Source organism: Amborella trichopoda, chromosome 2 (genome assembly GCF_054954075.1).
Source record: "Amborella trichopoda isolate Santa Cruz 75 chromosome 2, AtrichopodaSantaCruz75HAP2 v2.0, whole genome shotgun sequence".
In the NCBI taxonomy this organism is placed as follows: Eukaryota; Viridiplantae; Streptophyta; class Magnoliopsida; order Amborellales; family Amborellaceae; genus Amborella; species Amborella trichopoda.
Window position 1 is genome coordinate 1,522,828 of NC_142337.1, and position 20,632 is coordinate 1,543,459.

At 38.1% G+C, this 20,632-nt stretch overlaps 2 protein-coding genes across 2 annotated transcripts; both read left to right on the forward strand.

Moving 5' to 3' along the window:
- Positions 1-524: 524 nt before the first annotated feature.
- Positions 525-6,853, forward strand: DELTA-OAT (ornithine-delta-aminotransferase). Its single transcript, XM_006836303.4, has 10 exons — positions 525-700; positions 1,950-2,058; positions 2,458-2,688; positions 3,213-3,372; positions 3,515-3,570; positions 4,145-4,297; positions 5,097-5,194; positions 5,315-5,395; positions 5,622-5,855; positions 6,400-6,853. The coding sequence occupies exons 1-10, from the start codon at positions 558-560 to the stop codon at positions 6,560-6,562; spliced, it is 1,428 nt and encodes a 475-aa protein (XP_006836366.1). The 5' UTR covers positions 525-557; the 3' UTR covers positions 6,563-6,853.
- A 5,843-nt stretch (positions 6,854-12,696) lies between these two features.
- Positions 12,697-15,230, forward strand: LOC18427249 (F-box protein At5g46170). Its single transcript, XM_006836302.4, has one exon. The coding sequence runs from the start codon at positions 12,982-12,984 to the stop codon at positions 14,161-14,163; it is 1,182 nt and encodes a 393-aa protein (XP_006836365.1). The 5' UTR covers positions 12,697-12,981; the 3' UTR covers positions 14,164-15,230.
- The last annotated feature ends 5,402 nt before the right edge of the window (positions 15,231-20,632 follow it).

Sequence of the window (20,632 nt, forward strand, 5' to 3'; positions counted from 1 at the left end):
AAAGTGCACCTTAGTTAAATTATTTAAACTTGCAACCTTTTGAAAACCGCACCCATAAAAATAAGGTTTTAAGCCATCACAAAGTTTTCTTGTACTAAAACTAACCTCATTCAATGTTACTTGAAGGTGCGCCTTACTTTTATTGTTTAGATCCTCCGCCTTATACAAACCGCACTCAAAGACAAAAGAAATTACGGCCCAGTTATACGCACGCTCTGATGCGTATTAATGATGATGAAGTTCGATTAGCTTTGATTTGCGGGGCTTTATCCATTCATGGCACATTGTTCGATATCTATTCTCTGAATCTGCCTTGGAAGAACCACAAAGCCGAATCTCTCTCTCTCTCTCTCTCTCTCTCTCTCTCTCTAATGGAATCTGAATCACCCACTTCCATTGTCTCACTATTTTAAGGAATAGAGCGACGCCCACTCCCATTTTCTAAGTGATTCCAGATACAGAATCACCCACTTCCATTTCGGTCAATAATTCTAGAGAGAGGTTTCTTGCTAATTCAAGAGAGAGAGAGGTTTCTTAGTAATTCAAGAGAGAGAAATATGAAGGCTTATGTGGTTGGTAGAATGCAGATTTTCCATCCTCTGAAGAGGATTTTACAGAGGAACTTTTGTGCACTCCCGGAGGGAATGGCTTCCTCTTCTGAAGAACTGATGAAATATGAATACGAGTACAGTGCACACAAGTAAGTATTGCATCAAGCTCTGGGGTATGGGTTTTCTATCTGGAATTTTATTTGATGCATATGTTTATCTTTTGGGATCATTTATTTTCAAAATGAGTATATATTTGATATGATCATGTAGGCTTAACTTTGAAAGGATTATCTTTTTTTTCTAATAAGCCATTGGCATCAATTGAAAGGATAAAAACAATCCTTATTTTGTTGATGCAAGTTGTATCTCAAATTACTTTCTAGTTTCTGATTTTACTGTCGTTTGTTTTTTCATTACTAGTTGTTTTAGGTTTTTAGAATTTTGCCATGGTTTGGTTTTTTGGTACTCTAGAGAGAGATGACATCTTGTTTAAGGCTTTGGCCTTTGAGAGATATCATCATCTATTTATGTAAAAACTTTGAAGACCATTCTTCTATTAGTGGTTGGGCTTAAATAGTGATTGCAACAAGTACCAAAACAGTACACAGTACCAACTGAACTTTTATTTCTTTGAATATATAGGAATTTTTTGCCTTTTTTTTGTTTGTTTTCAATTTTTTTCTTTGTTCTGATGAATCAACATGTAGGTATATGTGATTGGGTTCGCATTTACAAATCAATGGTTTGGAACTCCCTGCTAAAATGTGCCTTTTTAAGTCTGAAACTCTGAATCATCCCTCTTCCCTCTGTTTCGACAAATTTCATCCTTATCTTTGTCAAGGAGAAAACCCACTTCTTTTCTGTTCTTCCTAGTTTTAGAATCTATTTTCCATGAAGCCCAGTTCTTCTGTCACTCTCACCATGAGAAATGCCCGTAGCATTTTTTTAACACATGGAGATATGAAATTTGATCTTTTGGAATTGGTGCTTAAAATTATTTCTCTGTTTGGAACTATAAGAATCATTATCCTTAGAAACTTATCAGTTCTCCACTTATATTTGTTAAGTCACTAATTACTTCTTATTTATTATTCATCTATTCTTGTTTTTGAAATCTGAATGTGACAAATTTTTTTTTTACTTTTATTTATTTTTTCACGTGGAATAAAAAGGTCTGCTTTTTGCAAGCTGTAAGAATTTATATGTTCTCCCACTGTTTTATCCAGTTATGCAGGTTAGTTAAATGATCATCGCTATTATGTCACTCCCCTGGTCTTCTCCTTGAATCGATATTTGCATATTTCGTTCATTATTTAAAAAGGAAGTCTTTTTTTGGGGAATTTAGAGTTGCAATTTATCCTTTTCCTTGACTTGATTTCTTCTGTGGGTTGAATGCAGTTACCATCCTATCCCTATGGTGTTTTCACAAGCTAAGGGAGCTTGTATTTGGGATCCTGAAGGAAACAAATATCTTGATTTCCTTTCTGCTTATTCAGCAGTCAATCAGGTAAGGACTACATTATCAGATTTTTTTTTTTAAGATCTAGACTGCCATATTTTACGAGGGAAGTATAATATAACTAAATGTACTATGATGAAACTATGGTTGATTCGGACACACTGTCTTTCGAAATGATGGTGATGGAGGGAGAGTGGGGACCCACCATAACAGTTCATACCCTGCTGGTGGGCCCTGCTCCCTCCCATCACTGTCCACTATTGGTTGGATGGTGACAAGCCAATGAACTGTGTTTGTCCCATAGTTTATTGGAAAGTAGCATACTCTTTCAGTCAACTGTGTTTTTTCTATCCTTCTAATTTCCATAAAAAAATATGGGGTTTATTTTTTGAGATATGAGCATAGATTCTGCATCTTCATGGCTATTCCATGTCTTCTATTTGACAGGGTCATTGCCATCCAAAGGTTACAAATGCATTGGTTGAGCAGGCTCAAAGGCTCACTTTGAGCTCCCGAGCCTTCTATAATGATAAGTTTCCTATATTTGCGGAGCGGTTGACAACCATGTTTGGGTATGAAATGATGCTTCCAATGAATACAGGTGCTGAAGGTGTCGAAACAGCCCTAAAATTGGTGAGGAAATGGGGCTATGAGAAGAAAAAGATACAACCAAATGAGGTGAATTATGATTCACACATGAAGATTCTTTTAATAACATTGTTATGTGCATACCTACAAATGAAACACATTTGGGCGAATTTCTGTTCTTAAGTTTTGTACTGAGACATTCTTAATATACGTTTTGACCTAAAGCATAGGATTCTCCTGTGGTGGAATTATCATAAGACACCATTGAGCTCTATTATATTTTGCTTAGTGAATTTCAAAAAAGAGTTGTTCTTATGGAAGTCTTCTAGTTTCAATGTTTTCTTGGCCACATCTTCATAATAGACACAGAAAACTTGGCCACCATTTCAAAATAGACAGAAAACTTGCATCATGATGAGGAACTTGATCTTTGCAAATTTACACAACTACGTAATTGCACAGTTATCTACCCCCAAAAACTAAATGTATAATACTTCAGAGATCTAAATCGCGTAGCACAAGATAATGTGCATGAAATACTTGCTTTTTTCCTATCAACATTTATTTGTTATGGCATGGATTTGCCCAAGGTTAAAGGATTAGTTTTGGTGCAGGCTATCATTGTTTCTTGTTGTGGCTGTTTCCATGGGCGCACCTTGGCTGTGATCTCTATGAGCTGTGATAATGAAGCAACTCGTGGATTTGGACCTTTGTTACCTGGCCACCTTAAGGTTGACTATGGTGATGCACATGCACTTGAAAACATCTTTGAAGGTTTGTGTTCACTTATATATCCTTGTGATGTCACTGACTATATTTCAAATGCATAACTTGATTCTTAGTTGATCATGAGAATGCATTTCACTCTTTTTATCACTTTCCCCAATGCTTATTACTCCATTATTTGAAATTACAGCTCATGGAGATCGAATCGCTGGATTCTTGTTTGAACCCATTCAAGGAGAGGCAGGAGTAAGTACTGATTAGTCATATGCTTATGTGTATCTGTTTTCTTCAGTTGCATCTACAAATGTACAGTTCTGTGAATATTCCGTTTACGGATTTTCAGCAAATTGGGTTCTTCTAATCTCAGAAATTATTCTCGACATAGATGTATTTTATTTATACATGTATAAAGGGTGGTATGATAAATTTTCCTCAATTGTTGTACTTGGACCTGCATGGGGGACAGTCTAATATGCCTTTTGGTTCTCTTTGCTTCTACCATATTGTAAATGTATATTTGTCAGTAGTTCCATGCACTTGGAGTATATGATTCCACTATCATTTTCCATTTTTGAGCACCTTAATGTGGTGTGAGAGCCATATAGTCGTAGGTTTTCTTTTATCTATGCTCTCTCATCTATGATCATTAAATGTTTGAAGTGGTATGCTTTAGCCTGTTTTAGCTTTTTAATCTTGAGTAGTTAATTAGTAGAATGATAACCTTCTGACAGAAGTTAGTGCCTGGTAATAATAAGTAGTTAATAACCAATACATGCATGTTCTACTTCAATTCCTTTACTTTATCGACAACTATGTCCAGGTTATTGTTCCCCCTGATGGCTACTTGAAACAAGTCAGAGAGCTCTGTTCCAACTACAACATTCTGATGATTGCAGATGAAATACAGACTGGTATAGCACGCACAGGAAAAATGCTGGCTTGTGACTGGGAAGACGTCCGCCCTGATGTCGTGGTGAGGATTTCTCGTTTTTCTTACTGAATTATCATACTTCATCTGAAGTGAGAGACCTCAGAATTTATCTTGTTTGATTTTATAAAACTTCGAGTGGAGCTATCTAATAAGGCTTCATTTTTCTCTTGACTGAATTCTTGAACCATCTAAGGCTGCTCTTATGTTCTTTTAACAAATATCATGCTACATCTGGAGTAAGAATCATTAAATTTCATCTTGTTTATTTGTATATAAATTTGAGTGGAACTAATCTAATAAGGCTCCCTTTTTTCTCTGACTGCAATCTTGAACTTTCTCGTATAGGAGACACCTATAGTTTATTGCTTTTTCTTTATGTAAATTTGAGTTGTAACCATCTAAGGCTGCTCTTTTGTTTCTCTCGCTGAATTCATGAACTGTATTTAGAGTCTAGGCCAAGAAACCTAAAAGGTCATTTTGATTTGCTTTATCTAGATTCAAGTGTCATATCTGATGAAGATCTCTCTTTTTTTTTTACCCTTATCTTACCCCTTCATCTAGGGTGATAGGAAATGGTTTATCGAATTTAGCCTTATGTAAATCCAAGCATAGCCCTTTAATATGTCTCTTTTTTCTCTCCGAGTTCTTGAACTTCAACTGCACTGAGAGCTTAATATTACTTTCGTTCTACTAGACTTTCATGTATTCAAGTGTGATGATCTAATGAGCTTCTCATATATCTCTGATTAAACACTCAAACCACAGTACATCTAGAGTAAATGAACTTAAAAGTCTTCTCGTTAGGCTTTATGCAAATTTGACTGGGACCCATGTAATCCAGATACTAGGAAAAGCTTTGGGTGCTGGTGTAATACCTGTGAGTGCAGTGCTCTCTGACAAGGAAATCATGCTCTGCATCAAACCAGGAGAACATGGAAGGTTAATGTCCCTGCTCTCTTTTCTGATATCTAGCTTTACGGAGTTTACTTTGTACTGTTTCTTTTCTCTTGTTAATCTTATGTTTGGCTTGGGGTTTGATTTTTTGATATTGATTATCAGCACATTTGGTGGGAATCCTTTGGCAAGTGCAGTGGGAATTGCTGCACTGGATGTTGTAAAAAACGAAAGGCTTGCTGAGAGGTACTATTTTCTATAATTTTCAGTGCCGTAAAGTAGTACTTCCTTTTTTCATACAATGCCGAATTGAGAAAAGAAGCCTCTAATTTATCTGAAGGGAACAACAATATTGCTCCAGTGACTATTCTTCATTTGAGGAAAATCTCCTAACTTCTGAGAATCTTAAAAATCTTGAATAATGAAAGCATACTTTTCTCCTATTGTTCAAAGTTTGTCATTGTTTATTCAGGGCTATTAGGATGGGGGAAGAATTCAGGAAGCAGCTCTTTGAAGTCCAAAAGCAATTCCCACAAATAATTAAAGAGGTTAGAGGAAGAGGATTGCTCAATGCTGTGGAGCTGAATAAGGAGGAGTTATCTCCTGTTTCTGCTTATGATATCTGTCTCAAAATGAAGGAAAGAGGGATTTTGGCGAAACCCACTCATGACACCATAATCAGACTGGCGCCTCCACTGACTATAAGGTTTGCCGCTACCTCTTGTGTCAATATGGAGAGAGAGAGAGAGAGAGAGAGAGAGAGAGATCATTCTTCAGATAGGTCAACAAACTTGTTTCTCTTGCTTGCATCATTCTTGCCAACTTGTTTCTCTTGCTTGCACCATACTTGCAAGCAAAGTTTTCTCCTGTCCAGTTAATCTTAGTCCATAACCCAGTCATTAATTGACGTAATTAGCATGGTCTAAATTTAAAATCCACATTTGAAGAAAGAAACCCATGCACAAGGTTTGATGGACTTGCCATCAACTGTAAAAATCTAAAGAAAAGACCCATGTGCGAGCCTCAAATCAGTTGTCATGGTGATACAAACTTCTACTATCTTTATTCTTTATAGCAAGAGTACTACTGACTCGAGGCTTCCTTTTATGCCAATAACTGGAATAAGGTGCACCCATTGTCCCATTTCAATGAAACTTATACCACTATTTATAAATTAGTGTGGAACCACTATTTATTAACTAGTGTGGACTCTAGAGGAACCTCATGATAAAATTTGGTGATTTGTCCAGTTTGGAGGAGCTAAATGAAGCATCGATGGTGTTACAAAATGTGCTAGAGATGGATTTACCAGTGATGAGGAAACAAATGCCAAATGCTCACAAACCAACTCCTCATGAACCTTGCGACAGGTGCTGGCGTCATACATACAAAGTCCCGGATACAGAATCCTAATTTTTGGTTTTGGATATACAAAGTAAAGGACAACAGGTAATCCAAGGTGTTATATATATAGCAATCGGAGTGAACCTTGTACCACTATACACGTATATGAGAGAGAGAGAGAGAGAGAGAGAGAGAGCAGTCACCTGCTCAAGTTGGTCACAGATGGGTGCTTGTTATGACTGAACTGTAAGATTAACCTGGGGGAAAGAAGTTTGGAATTGTTGTTGCCGTGAGAATAATATCATAACATAAAAGGGGATGTGCACCATTATGTGCACTCTCGCAGATTTTGCATTTCAATTGTGCATCTCTCGGTTTCCTTCAAACAGAGCAACTGTTCACAACAGTTATAACAAAAAAGTCAGTTCACATATTGAGACTGGCTTCTGAAATGAACACTCGAAAACTGTGCTTTTGCTTGAGCAAATTGTACACTAGCTCCCTCAGGCAAAAGACCAGGGTTTTCTTTATTAGGAATTCTGATATCCACCTTAGAATTTCCAGGTGAGTGTTTAGAGAAGAAAGGGGGCTGCCCCGTTTTATCAACATGCATAAATGAACACAGGTAGATAAGTACATAGCATGCATATATGCCTACTAGTATTACCTCGCACACATACCCATATGCATATGTAGGCACACGAGTTATTTGATAAATGTGTCAAAAACACCAGACTTAAATTGTCACACCATTTAATGAACAAGGAGATAGTTAGGTGAAATTAAGTATTTTTACAGTAAGATTTCAAGATGTGAGGTAAAAAAAAAGAAGTTATTTTTCTTAAATATCCGACAATCATTTATCCATGATGCATCAACATGTGTTCATAGAACACATCTAGTTTATAAAGGTTTCACTGTATTCAAACAAATCTCTCCACAAATGTGCCCTTCTTCATCAATCAAATAAATTTAAAAGGGACTCACTTTAGCTAGCCATTGATTGATCTCACTCCCCTAAGCAGGGCTTCTGGCCAGACATTTCCCTAACCAAAATGATCATTGCCAATATTTTTAAAGAACAATAGCATGCCAAAGCAGTACTAGTTCTAACAAGAAAGAAATTATATTTTGTGTCATACTCTAGCAGTGGGGCTTCACATGTGCATGATATATCTCTAGGGTCTGTTTGGACACCCACATAAGTAGTCGACAATGCACACAGTCCTTTAGGAGGCGTTTGGTTGTGACACCCTTTGTGATAGGAAAGTGGTGCAAGTATGCTTAAAAATGAGACTAGCCTCGATAAGGGTAAAATTTTGAAAATCCATTTTACCCTCATCGAATGTGTGTATGCATTCGGAGAAGTTTATAGTCGCAAACTTCCCAGCTCGAGAGTATATCACCATGTGCAAATCTCCCCAAAGTAGAAGTAACATTGCCTAATTGTATCCCAAGTTCACAATTAGAAAAATGTTATTTTTGTAACAATTAGTCTTTTTTGTCAGTCTGATGATATGTGGTTTGTAATCTTTTTGCAATACATGCATTAGGATCAGTGTTTTAAACAACATAGATTAGGTTCGGGACTTGCTCGAGCTCCCGTAGACTGTCCCAAGGCATCTAAAACGATGGGAGTCATGCGGTCCTTAGAGAAAAGATGGGATCAAAAGGAGAGGAATCAATCAAATGATGAAAAGGGCAAAAAGCAGCCAATTCTGGTCCTGTAAGAAATCTGGATCTTCCCTTACCAATCCCATGTTGGATTGGGTGATTTTGATCAGGCCAGGAGGTTTTTCAAACGCTAGTTGGGTAGTCTTTTTTAGTGAATTCAATAGTTTGGGGGTCCCTACTTCCAAATCGTTTGAAATCTGCAGCATCTCATCTGGGGGTTAGCATGGAGGCAGTGGCTTCCACAAAATAACGTCTACCGGACATCGTTTTGGAAGTTACTGAAACAACTTTCAAAACAATGTCGTATTTCCCATATAAGAAACACGAACGCTATGACTTTCACGAAACGAACATGCCCTATAGTTTCGATAGCAGCAGCTTAGTTAATTTTTTTCTCAAAGTCCACGCATTATTATTATTTTTAATTCCAATTTGTAAATTAAAAAGCTATATGCAATGAAGGGTGCAGTTTGTATAAGGTGTCAACCTTAAACAATCAAATTATTTCACATCTCTAAATCCTATTACAACATGTAATTGTGATATCACGAACTCCTATGAGGACCTAAAAATATATTTCATCTCAACACACCTCGAGATGGGGGTTTCCAACATTAGAACAACTCTTTTAAATGGAGATTTGGAGGGCACCTTACTTCCATAGTATAAAGTTAACACCTTATAAAAAATTTATCGGTATGCAGTTTATCACCAAGGGCAAATGGGGCAACTTGGATAAAATGTCTAATTAGACCGTTCATTAGTGGCTATTTTTTCAAACAGATATTTTTTTTTCAATATATTCTATTTGAAAAAGATGCTTTTACCCGTCATTATTGGTCTGTCCAAACAGGGCCAAACCCAAGATATTTGATGCCAAATGCACCTTTGTTAGGCTACATGCATATAGCGAAGAGTGAGAGAGCAATGTTTTAAAAATCAGACCGATGGGTCGGGTCAACGCTCGAAAATAGAGAAAGGAGAAAATATAGAAAAATAACAAGAAATTATAAAATCATATATTCGAAGCCAAATATTTGATTTCATATATCTGAAAATCAAAATCAAATCAAATAATAAAACTAAAAACTTTTAATAATTGAATGGCAAAAAATGGCTGAAAAATAAAACATCTCATTTGATTCAAAAGATTTTGTCAGAGCTTTGTAGATAAATGTATTAGGAACATTTGGGACAAGTTTGAATAAATTTGATGGAAAATGAGGGAAATTTTTTTTTTCCAATTTTGGGTTAAGAAAACCGCAAAATTTGGAATCCTAATTTCTTATCTTTTACCTTTCAGGACAACAAATTGTTATCAGTGTCTGTTAAAGGGCTCCAATACCAACATTTCTGAACTAAAATGATTTGGTTGAGAAATGAGAAAGAGTGTGCAAGAAAGGTGTATCAGATTTTAAAGTTATAAAATGATGAGATTTTTATATATAAAAAAAAAAAACATCACCTAAATGCAGATGTTGATTAAAAAAAAAAAGGTTTGGGGCAAAGAGGGATTGATTGTGTCTAAATCGGTCAAAAAGGAGGTAAGATATGTTTAGCGGTTAAGAAATTGAAAATTAAATACTTTTTTTTCATGTTCTTCTCACCATACTATATGCGAAGCCGACTCACTCAGACTCGGGCAGTGGTACCGCTATGGGGCTAGTGAACTCCATGAATTCCAAGTCAAGCCAGTGATTTTCTTTATCACTTAATAGGAATGGCAATGGACCCGGATCCGGCTTGAGACCTAACCTAGGTATGGGTCCAAAAATTGGACCCGAATACTATTCAAGTCCGGATTCATGCGCAACCGTCCCAATCTGAATAAAGTTATTAATATTTAATTAAATACAATCTTATATTTTTAATTATTAATGTTTAATTAAATACAACCTTATATTTTTAATTATAATATTTAATTATATATATAATAAAATATTTAGTTTTATTTTTTATTTTTTATTCAAATTCGGGTCGTATCATAATTTTTTTCGTATCTAACCTTGAACCCACCTGCACCCCCGACCTGACCCCACTAATTTTCACACAGGGTGAGAAAAAGAGGGGAGATTTGATGACATGGGTCTCTCTAGAGATCGCTCAAAATGCTAGATTTGAGATCAAGAGAGAGATCGCTCAAAATGCTAGATTTGAGATCAAGAGAGAGATCGCTCAAAATGCTAGATTTGAGATCAAGAGAGAGAAAAGTATAGAGATATTACTACTTAATGCTACATTTCAGACGACATTTAAAGTGGGTGCCACCAAATCCCACACATTGTCTGGAGAGCGAGAGAGACTGGTTAAGAGGCAAACACCTAAAGTGAAGTGGGTGCCACAAAAGATTCTTTCTCTACTCGAAATGACACTCCTCTTTCTCTCTCTAGATTAGTGGACTACCAATTGCCAACCCATGCCTTCTCACAAAGGAGCTTTCATGCGTCACCACTTTCTTTTTCTTCTTCACGCATCCATTTCGATAAACCACATCTTTTCAAGAACAATAACCCATCTTTCTCTCTCTACTCCATGTTTCCCTTCTCAACCAGAGATGTCCATTTCTCTCCTCTCTCTGTAGAGACCATATCTTTTTTCTTTTTTTTTCTTATTTATTTATTTATTTATTTATGAACTCTCTTTATTCCATTTCTTTTTGTCAAAAAAAAAAAAAACACTCCCTCTCTCTCTCTTCCACAGCTGCTTTAATCTCTCTCTACTCCATATTTGCCTTATGTCCTCGAGTCCAAGCTTTTTTTCTTATTAACTCTCTGTACACCCTATCTTTCTCGAGGGAAAAGCCCCCCTCTCTCTAGTCTCTATCTCTTTTTTTTTAAGTAGTAATTAATTTTAGATGCGTGTTCTTTTTAGAGGTGCCAGTTTGTATAAGTTGTCATCTTCAAATCAAGATATCTACATCTTGCTGAAAGATACCGATCGGGTGTGGAAATCCCTTACAATGGTTTAAAAATCTATTTTCACCCCTAATTCAAATAAGGTGTCGGAAACCCTTTTAATAATCTAAAAATCTATTTAGGCCCCTAATTTTGATATCGAAAAAATGATGTAGATCTGATATGTAAATACTAATTATTTTTTGAAATAGATAGGTTAGATAATATCAAGAGTCTCAGATTTCTCTGATGAGGCTCCTTGTGTCCACCAATTGAGTCGAAACACGACTCGGCATAGAGACAGATCAGAGAGTCGAAACACAACTCCACGGATAGACAGATCAAAAAGTGGAAATACAACTCGGTAGAGATCGCACATCGTAAAAGGCGAAACACTACTTGACAAAAGTTGCATCGACTAGGTGAGCAACAGATTCACCTTGAAAATCGGCGACAATACTTTAGAGACAAGAAATGGATACAGTTAAGATGAATTTAGCTTTGATATCATGTGAACAGTTTCATATTTCTATGAAGAAACTCCTTGTGTCCATTAATTGATATAAATATACAGACTTGTCTTTTATAGACAAATTACGGATGACACTAACTAAATCATAGACATCTAAACTATACACAGACTTACCATAAAATACAAGACACAATATCCTACTCTTTCCATATTTATTGATTACAATATACATCTTATATATATGTTACAAATAACAATATCCTACTCTTCCCATATTTTTATTAATTCCACTATCCACATACTTTCTTTTTAAAGATAATATGTTACAAATAGCATTATTTTTAGATTTTTTTTTGTATTTATTCATAGATGTCAAAATGATCAATCGAAAGGTCCTTCCTTGTGCCGATCGTCCACCCCGAATCTCGGTCTAGATCGGCGATCCAAATAGTTCTCGAATCATCTTGATTGGTGATCCAAAAAAATAAAAAATAAATAAGATAAAATGAAAATTACAATAGAGGTTCATAGAGTAGGGATACATGGGCCACATGAAACATTGTATAAGTTTAAAGAAAGACGAAAAAAAAAAAAATGATAATGAGGGTTTTAGGGGAGCACATTCTGGAACCGATTGGATCTCGGCTAGATTCCGCTCATTGAATCAATGACCTAGAACAGAAATCACATAGTTTCAAAACACTGTTTTGAACTATTTAATATTTTACTCGTGTTTTTTATTTATTTGTTTTCAAATTGTCTACCATGATTTTCGTTCGATTTTCAAATAGCACATCAAAATAAAACTTGGAGGTTATTATGAAAATACACCTAGAACCAAAATTAAACAGTTTTCAATTCTTAGTTGCATTCGGTAAATTTCTCGAAAAATAAATGCAAGGGAGTCTCTTGACAATTTCATATAAGTCAGGGTTATGTTTAATTTGTTGACATTTCCAGAAGAGTCGAGGGCGTTTCGGGAATAAGAAGACAAAGTGGCACCGCGTTCGTCTTTTCTCGTCACGGGATGCTTCGTCATTTCCATAAAACGCAAGGCTATTTTCATCATTTTTTGGCTCTTTTCCTCCTCTCTGTCCAATCATCTTTTGAAACCCCTCCCTTTGCGATCTCCTTCTCTCTCTAAACTACCCAGGAAAAAACCTGCAGGAGAGAGAAAGTGCCAAAGGAAAAGCCCTGATTCACGAAACCCTAGATCTGCAAAACCCTAGATCTGTACAAACTACAAGCCCTAGATCTACAGAGACCCTCGCATTAATGGGGGCTTAGGGTTTCAGGCTCTCTCTCTTGCCTGTGTTCCTGGTCCCTGCCCTAATGGCCAAACCCTAGATCTGCAGAGACGTTGGACGTTACCCACTGTTATGGCGGAATAGGGTTTGAGTCGCCCGCTCTTACACTTGCTCTATCTCTGCTGAGGGTCATACGTAGCCATGGCTCTCGTGCCTGATCTCGCCGGAGAAATCTGGCTGGAAGAAGTTGCAGAGGTGACCGGAAAAGCGTCTCATTTGTGTGATATATTCCCGAAACACGCCGGAAAGAGCTTGCCGGAAAAAATTTCAGTGGTTACAGGTAAGCCATCGCCGTCTTCTCAGTTGGATCACTTTGATAGGCTACCTGATTCTCTTCTTTTACTGGTCTTCAACAAGATCGGGGATGTTAAAGCTCTAGGTCGATGCTGTGTTGTCTCAAAGAGGTTCCATGCCCTAATTCCTCAGGTAGATAACGTTGTTGTTAAGGTAGATTGCGTCATCTCTAATGAAGAAACAGGGATATCAGGAAAGGGGAAAGGGGTTTTCAGCAGTTTTTTAAAGTTTTTTGTGTGCAGTTTCTCAAAGCCATTACAGGTTCTGCAACACCTTTTAGGCCCAAGAAAAACTGGTTTAACCGAGGTATCTCACCATTCTCCCAATGAGGTTTTGAAAAACTTCAATGAGATCCAAAGCCTCAGAATTGTTCTTCCTGGTGGTGAATTGGGGATTGAAGAGGGGGTTTTGTTGAAATGGAAGGCAGATTTTGGCACAACATTGGAGAGTTGTGTGATTTTAGGGGCCTCTTCTGTTACAAACCAAGAGAAAACTACGGTGTCTTTTGAAGAAGATGGCTTCGTTTCCGAGAATAACCCTGGGGCTATTGAAGATGGGGCCAATTTCCCTGACCCTTTCTACACAAATGGGGGGTTGAAATTGAGAGTAGTTTGGACCATAAGCTCCTTAATTGCTGCATCAGCTAGGCATTATCTTCTTCAGCAGATTATTTCAGATCACCCAACTTTGGAAAATCTGGTTTTAACTGATTCTGATGGTCAAGGCGTTTTGTCGATGAATAAAGAGCAGTTACACGAGCTTAGGGTCAAACCTTTATCACCTTGTGCTTCATCAAGCAGAACCCAAGTTCCAGCTCTTAATATGAAACTCTGGTATGCACCTTATATGGAGTTACCTGGTGGTATGGTATTGAAAGGTGCAACTCTTGTGGCCATTAGGCCCAGTGAGCAACCAATTCGAAAGGTTCCTGATGGTTGGGTTTCTTTGGCTTTTGAAGAGCCTTTTAGAACAGCTGCAAGTTTGCTTGTTAAGCGCCGGACTTATTGTCTAGAGATGAATTCCTTTTAAGTTCTAACCATGGGAATTCGAAGGATTGGGTGCAGATAATGCAAAATTTGAAGTGGGTTTCCTGGAAAGATCTGTGACTTTTCTTCTTCTTAAGTGATCAGAGGAAGCTGGAGAGCAGCGAAAAAATGCTTGGGTCTGAGAGGTTGTATAGAGGAGATAAAGTATGAAACTTTTTGCTGTTCTTATTTTGATTTACGAGTCTTCTTATATATAAATGTTATGGGTATTTGATGGAATGATCTATGGAAGGGGCGAGTTGTACAGAGAAGATGTTTGCTTATCCATGATGGGGCTCCTTCGCTGCAACTAGAAAGATGGTCTTGGGTGAAGGTTACTTTGGCCCATAAAATATGTGAACTTGTTAGAAGGAAATTCTTATGAAATAAACAAGTTCAAGATCAATGGGTTTGTTTCTTTTCTTCTATAGTGGATCTATGACTGGTTAAGTTATGGTGATTCCCTGTATTTCATTTTATAGTCTTCATAATGGGGAACTTTTGGACCGAAATGAGCGATCTTTTTTAACATAGCTTTGGTGCTTTAATGGCGGGCATTTACAGGAAGGAGAATATGGTCATTTGGAATCTTGGTCTGGTCTCCCATTGTGTAAGTTGCTTTATATTCACTGTTGATCAGGGAGCCATGGCTTAGCTGTATGGAACCTATTTCCATCTGTAATGTCCTTTTCCAAAGCCTAAGGAATGTTGTGGTGTGAGACGCCTATCAAACAAGAAAAGCTGATGTAGACTGTGGAATCAACCCAAGTGAGTGCTTTATTTGCATCAACCCTGCCAGTCAATTTTATAGTGTCTGTAAACTCTTTGGAATCTTAGATATCAGGAACCTTTCATTGTTTAGATGTTGTACAATTGTTGCTTCTAATGCTTGCCGGGGCTAAGTACTCCTTTAAACCCACCAAATCAGTGTCATACTCTGAATCAATGTGCCATCTCTACTTCATTTAGGAATAGTGTTAATGAAATTGCTTAGATACTATGGCTGTAATTCTGAAATGTTTCCAGGACTATGTACCTGTATAAATCATAGGGAAGAAGTTTTATTGAAAACATCTTGATTGCCATCCATAGTAGAAATATGGTATAGTCGTGTGTGGCCATGCACAGTTGCTCTCTCTCTCTCTCTCTCTCTCTCTCTCTCTCTCACACACACACACACACACACACACACATACACATATGAGAGTTTGCAACCTTAATGTTGCTTTTCATCCATCACTCACCTCGTCTCTTTTGCTCTTTAAGGTCCATTTGATAGTTTGAAATATGTGAATGGAGCTTAATGTTTTTCTCTCCCTTCTCTATACTGGCCTTGTTTTTCCACTCAATGTCATGGATAATAAACTTGAATATTTGGAGTTCCCTATCTTTAAAGCCATTGACTGGTGATTATAAAAAAAATGGAGACATTGGTCAGAATTGCTCGGTTTGGATCTCCATTTGGATCAGGTTAGTTGGGTGGGGAAGTTGGGTTGTGGCGCCTGGAATTGCCCAATTCTCACCCTTTTTAACTTTTTTATCATTATTTTCTCCAATTTCCCCATTTGGCTTATGCCCTTTTCGGCAGGTCCGATTCGGTTTTACCTGAGGGCCAATTCAAAACTTGATTCTATATTTTAAAACACCGCCCTCCCATTTTCTCGTCTGTTCCTAACTGTTTTCCGTTTGTAAAAATAATATTACAAAATTTGGAACTTCTTTTTGTTATTGATTCTTATGTGATAACTGATAATAGCGCTGAAAAGAAAGAGGTCAAGGTGGAGAGAGAGAGAGTGGGGGGTCTCATAAATGGGTCTTTGGGTCTTTGCTGATGACCAACTCAGTGTAATTGCTTTTGTTTCAATCACTGAAAAATATCAGGATTGATGTGGCTTCTTGAGGGCCATAATGCTTTAATGTGGAAAGCATAACCTGTTCCTACAGCACGCACAGGTATCAAGTATTCAAGTCTCTCTTACCTCTTCCTAAATTTTGGAAAGATACATAAAACAGTGGGTGTAGGTATTGACTCTCTCCCCTCTTACTAAATGTATCATGCTAGATGTTGGAAACATGCAACTCTTTCTCTTTCACCTCTTAACTAAATGTTGGAAACATGCATGAATATGGTCCCTCTCTTTTGTATGGCCTTAATGTGGGAAGACAACCCAACTTTTTAACAGGCAAAGCCATTAATTCTTCACACAGAGGTCCATGTGAAGTATCAAAACATCACTTAATGCTCTTTGAATTTCATGGAAGCCCATCACCTGATGATAACTGATTGCTTCCTCCTTGTTAAAAGTATAGCTAAATTTGAAGGCCACTATTGAGAAATCAAAACCAAATTAGGATAACTTCCCTTTGTAAAATAGCTTTGTGCGTAAATGCCTGGCCTTAATAGAAATGCAATGACTTCACGATTCACATAGGTGGAAGGAAGGCCAATGGCCCATCTATGTCCATGTTGGTTTTTGTTTTTACATTGGTAAAATTAGGGCCAGGGAAGGAGTTGTCTCTCTCTCTCTCTCGGTGTAGTTGAACCTCTACCTTTTCGGTTATAAGGAAAGGTCCTTCATACCAAACCCTTGTGAACCTTCCCAAACACTTTGAACTGTTGGGGTTGGAGCCCCAAATCTCCCACATTGACCAACCCTATTTACTTATCTACCCACTTTTTCATCGGGCCAAGTCTGTGTTTTCACGTGATAAGCTGCAGGGCTTTTGCCCACACCTGGCCAGCCACGAGGGAATTAGGAGCGTCACTGACTCAAATGGGAATAGACTCACGATTATAAGAAACAATTCAAACCCCTGACAAAGTTTTTTAAGCAACTTCTACCTTAAATTGAATTTTTCTAATAAATATCTCTCAAATAAAAAAATTCATATAATACCTATAGTGCTGGACTGCCTCTTTTTCGTGTCTAGATCACATGCTTTCTAGAAGCCCAAAGCATCGGGCCGCTCTCATTTTGTGCCAGACCGCACGTCCGAAGTACTGCCTCTATTTTGTGATGGACTGCTTGCTTTCTAGAAGCAAAGTGCCACCCCATTGTGTCAGATTGCATGCCCAAAGTGTTGAACTGTCTCTATTTTATGACGGAATGTACGCTTTCCAGAAACAAAGTGCCGGATTGCCCCAACGCTTTCCAAAAGCAAAGTGTCGGATTGCCCCATTTTGTGGGGGATTGCATGCTTTCCCGAGGGTATTTTGGTTTTCATTTTGCCTTTTCTATGACTTGAGGGTATTTACTAGAAAAATTAAATTTAAGGTAAAAAGTAAAAAAAAAAAAATTGGTCGGGGTAAATTGGTCTATTTTTTTTGAGTTATCTGTAATTTTCCCTTATAAGAAAGTTGAACTATATGTCAAGTAAGTTTTCTCTAGCGCTCACACAAAGTGTAGCTCCAAGAGCACATTTATCCTTTGGGTCTGTCCATCAATTTGTGGGTGGAAGTTGGTTAAGAAAAGTAGGTCAGACCCCAAATAGGCTGAATAGCTCAATCCAAAACCGTCTGGTAAACCGCAGGTCCCGATTATTGACAATGCTTCGTGACATGCATACCCCAGTATTTTATCACATTCTTCTTGAATAGCCGTCTAGCTTTCTCGGTGGTGTTGCCACAATGAAGGTGTCCACATTGACCCAAACCCTTCAGATTCGGGTAGGGAGGAGATGAAATCCATCGATGCGCTCTGCCATGGACTTTCTGGCATGGGGAGGTGTTCCAAGAGTCCTCCTGGTCGTTGTTGCTCTACCTTGTCTAGTTGGTACACAAGTCCTAACATAGGCCTCCACATTTTTTCTTGTGTCTAACCCCTCGGCCTCTATGCATAGGCTTGGCGTTTGAGTTAACAGCTTTAATCCATCCAGTCTCTTTGGCAAATTGTAACTTCAACCGGTTGACCAATTCAGCGGAGACAAAATTATGAATGGCACCCGTATCGTATCGACCATGGACTTTGTGGGCTTCCCATTGATCCTTGTCTCTACATACATGAGCTCTTTGCTTAGTGGTACGGGCTTCTCAGGCACAGTCCTTTATTCCATTAAAGAGCTGTAACAAACCTATCTGAGACTCTGCATCATCTCCCTTGAGTGGGTGGGTTATCTAGTTTCACTGCAAGGGCAATGAGGACCTTTCTCTTGGCGAATTCTTTTCCCCGGAGTGCTCCATCACAAATGAAGCACTTTACAATATGGGGCTTGGCCGTGTCTTGTTTTCTTTGTCACTTTTGCCATCTTTCCAGCTTGGAGGCTTGTAAGAAACCTCTCTGTGGGTGGAGGCTCTCTCTAGATCTCCCCCACCTTTTCCTTAGCCACTATGGGCCGTTCCTCTTGAATTCCACCGGTTGCTTGCATAGCCATGGTCGATGCGAGGTCCTTCACCCATGTTGTTGCAACTCTTGCTCAGCCCATGGCTACAAGCCATCCATATAGTTGAAGAATATATCCTTCTCTGCCATGTCAGGAATCTCCAACATGAGGATCGAGAATTCCTTGACATAGTATCAAATTGACCCAGTGTGCCTCAGTCTTTTTAGGTTCTTGCAGTCCAAGTATGCCACATTCTCGGGATAGAATTGCTTCTTACTTTCCCTTCTGAAATCATCCCAAGTATCGATGGCACAACTACCTCATTCAATGTCAGCATGCCTTTTTCGCCACCACAGGGTGGTCGTGTCTATGAGGTTCATAGTGGCTATGTACCTTGGCCCTCTCATCCCTCGTGTAGGTGACATCAAGGTATCTTTCCATTTGCCACAAGAAGTTATCTAATTCTCGAGCATCTCTGGAGTCACCAAAGGTCTTAGGATTGGGGGTTCGTACCTTAGGTGTATCTCGGACCACAAGGCCTCCGTTGCCCACAGTTTTTTTGTATGGAGTCAGATCACCTCTCAGTTTCTGTAAGTGCTGCTACAGTTTCATAAGGATGGCCATCATCTTGGTCTCTAAAGATTCTCCATCCTTCTGTTGGGTGTCCGTCATCTTATTCAGTGCAACCAATGTCTCATTCCTGAGTTCCTCACCCTCTATTTTGTAGCCAATTTCACGAAATTGGTCTTGTCATCAGCCACAATGAGATCTAATTGTGGAAGTAGTTTATCGAAGGCAGCCAAAGGGTCCCGGGACTTGTCCCAAGCGATGGTCCGGGACGAGCCTGGTCACCATCAGTCACCCTAGAAGCCATGGCGTCTCCCTCTTAGCCCACACGAACTGGGCTCCAATACCACTTGTCATGGCCCTAGTGAAGTTACGTGCGTTGGCCGTGCTGCACTGGCACCTCAATGCGTCAAGGACAAGTTAGTCTTCCCAACCACGAGCATAAGTATGCACCAACTAAGTACGGAAGGATAGCTGCTGGACACACAAGTTGAATGGGAAGAGCACTTAGTATTCCACTAAACTAAAACTTAAATGCTTACAAGTTTTGAGGTGCTCTACAAATGAGGGGTCCTCACCTTGATATATAGGCACTGGCCTTACAACCAATGGTCAAAATTATGTACAAGTGTCAGGCATCCAACAGTTAGGAACATTCTAGCTATACATTATTCTAGGGAGCTCCTTGCTAGTTTTTTTTCTTAGATTGATTCTAAAATCCCTCTAGAGCTCACATGGACCACCTAGACTTCTCTAGAACCTTCCATGCCCAAGTGATAAAAAGAGGGACAATTGTACATTTTAGGAACATAGAGACTGAAAGTTAAATTTTTTCTTGGAGTCATTTGCCAAATTCTTGATATCACATCTCCAAAATTTGAGATAAAAAAAAAATCCCTAAAATAAGTTTTGCCCAATGGAGTAAAAAGATAGTATACTCCCACAGGAATAGGAAATCTTTTCATATTGTGTAAAAGTCGTTTAAAACAACCCCTTATGCTTACATTTCCATTTCATTCTGGTCATCATGAACTTGGCCCCTAGAGTCTCTCTTTCATACGCATTAGAAAAAACGGAACCACATTATTAAAGGTAGATGATTCCCTTTATGAACTATAGCGTTATAATTTGTGGGAGCATAGAATGGAAAAAGAAGAAGAGAGAACAGAGATAACACAAGATTTACGTGATTCAGACCGAATCCTTACGTCTACAAATCCAAAGCCCAACCGGCTACATCTTCACTATTTTAGTTTAATCTGAAGTACCTCTATATATATAGAGGATAATCACACAATTAGAAAAGATAATTATGATATGATAACTTGATGACCAAGTAACTTGGTCTTTATCTTTTAGATACCTAACCTTATATATATATATATATATATAATGATGTATATCAATATGAACCAAAGATATCCATATCCCAATATATAGCCCATACAATTTGTAAGAACCGCTTTCTTAACAAATTGATTGATGTAAGGTCAACTTTGTTCGTAGAAGCAAGGTTCGAAGAATGTATATTGTTAATTTTATTTGAACCATGTCGATTTGATAATGTCTGATACGACATGTCACTT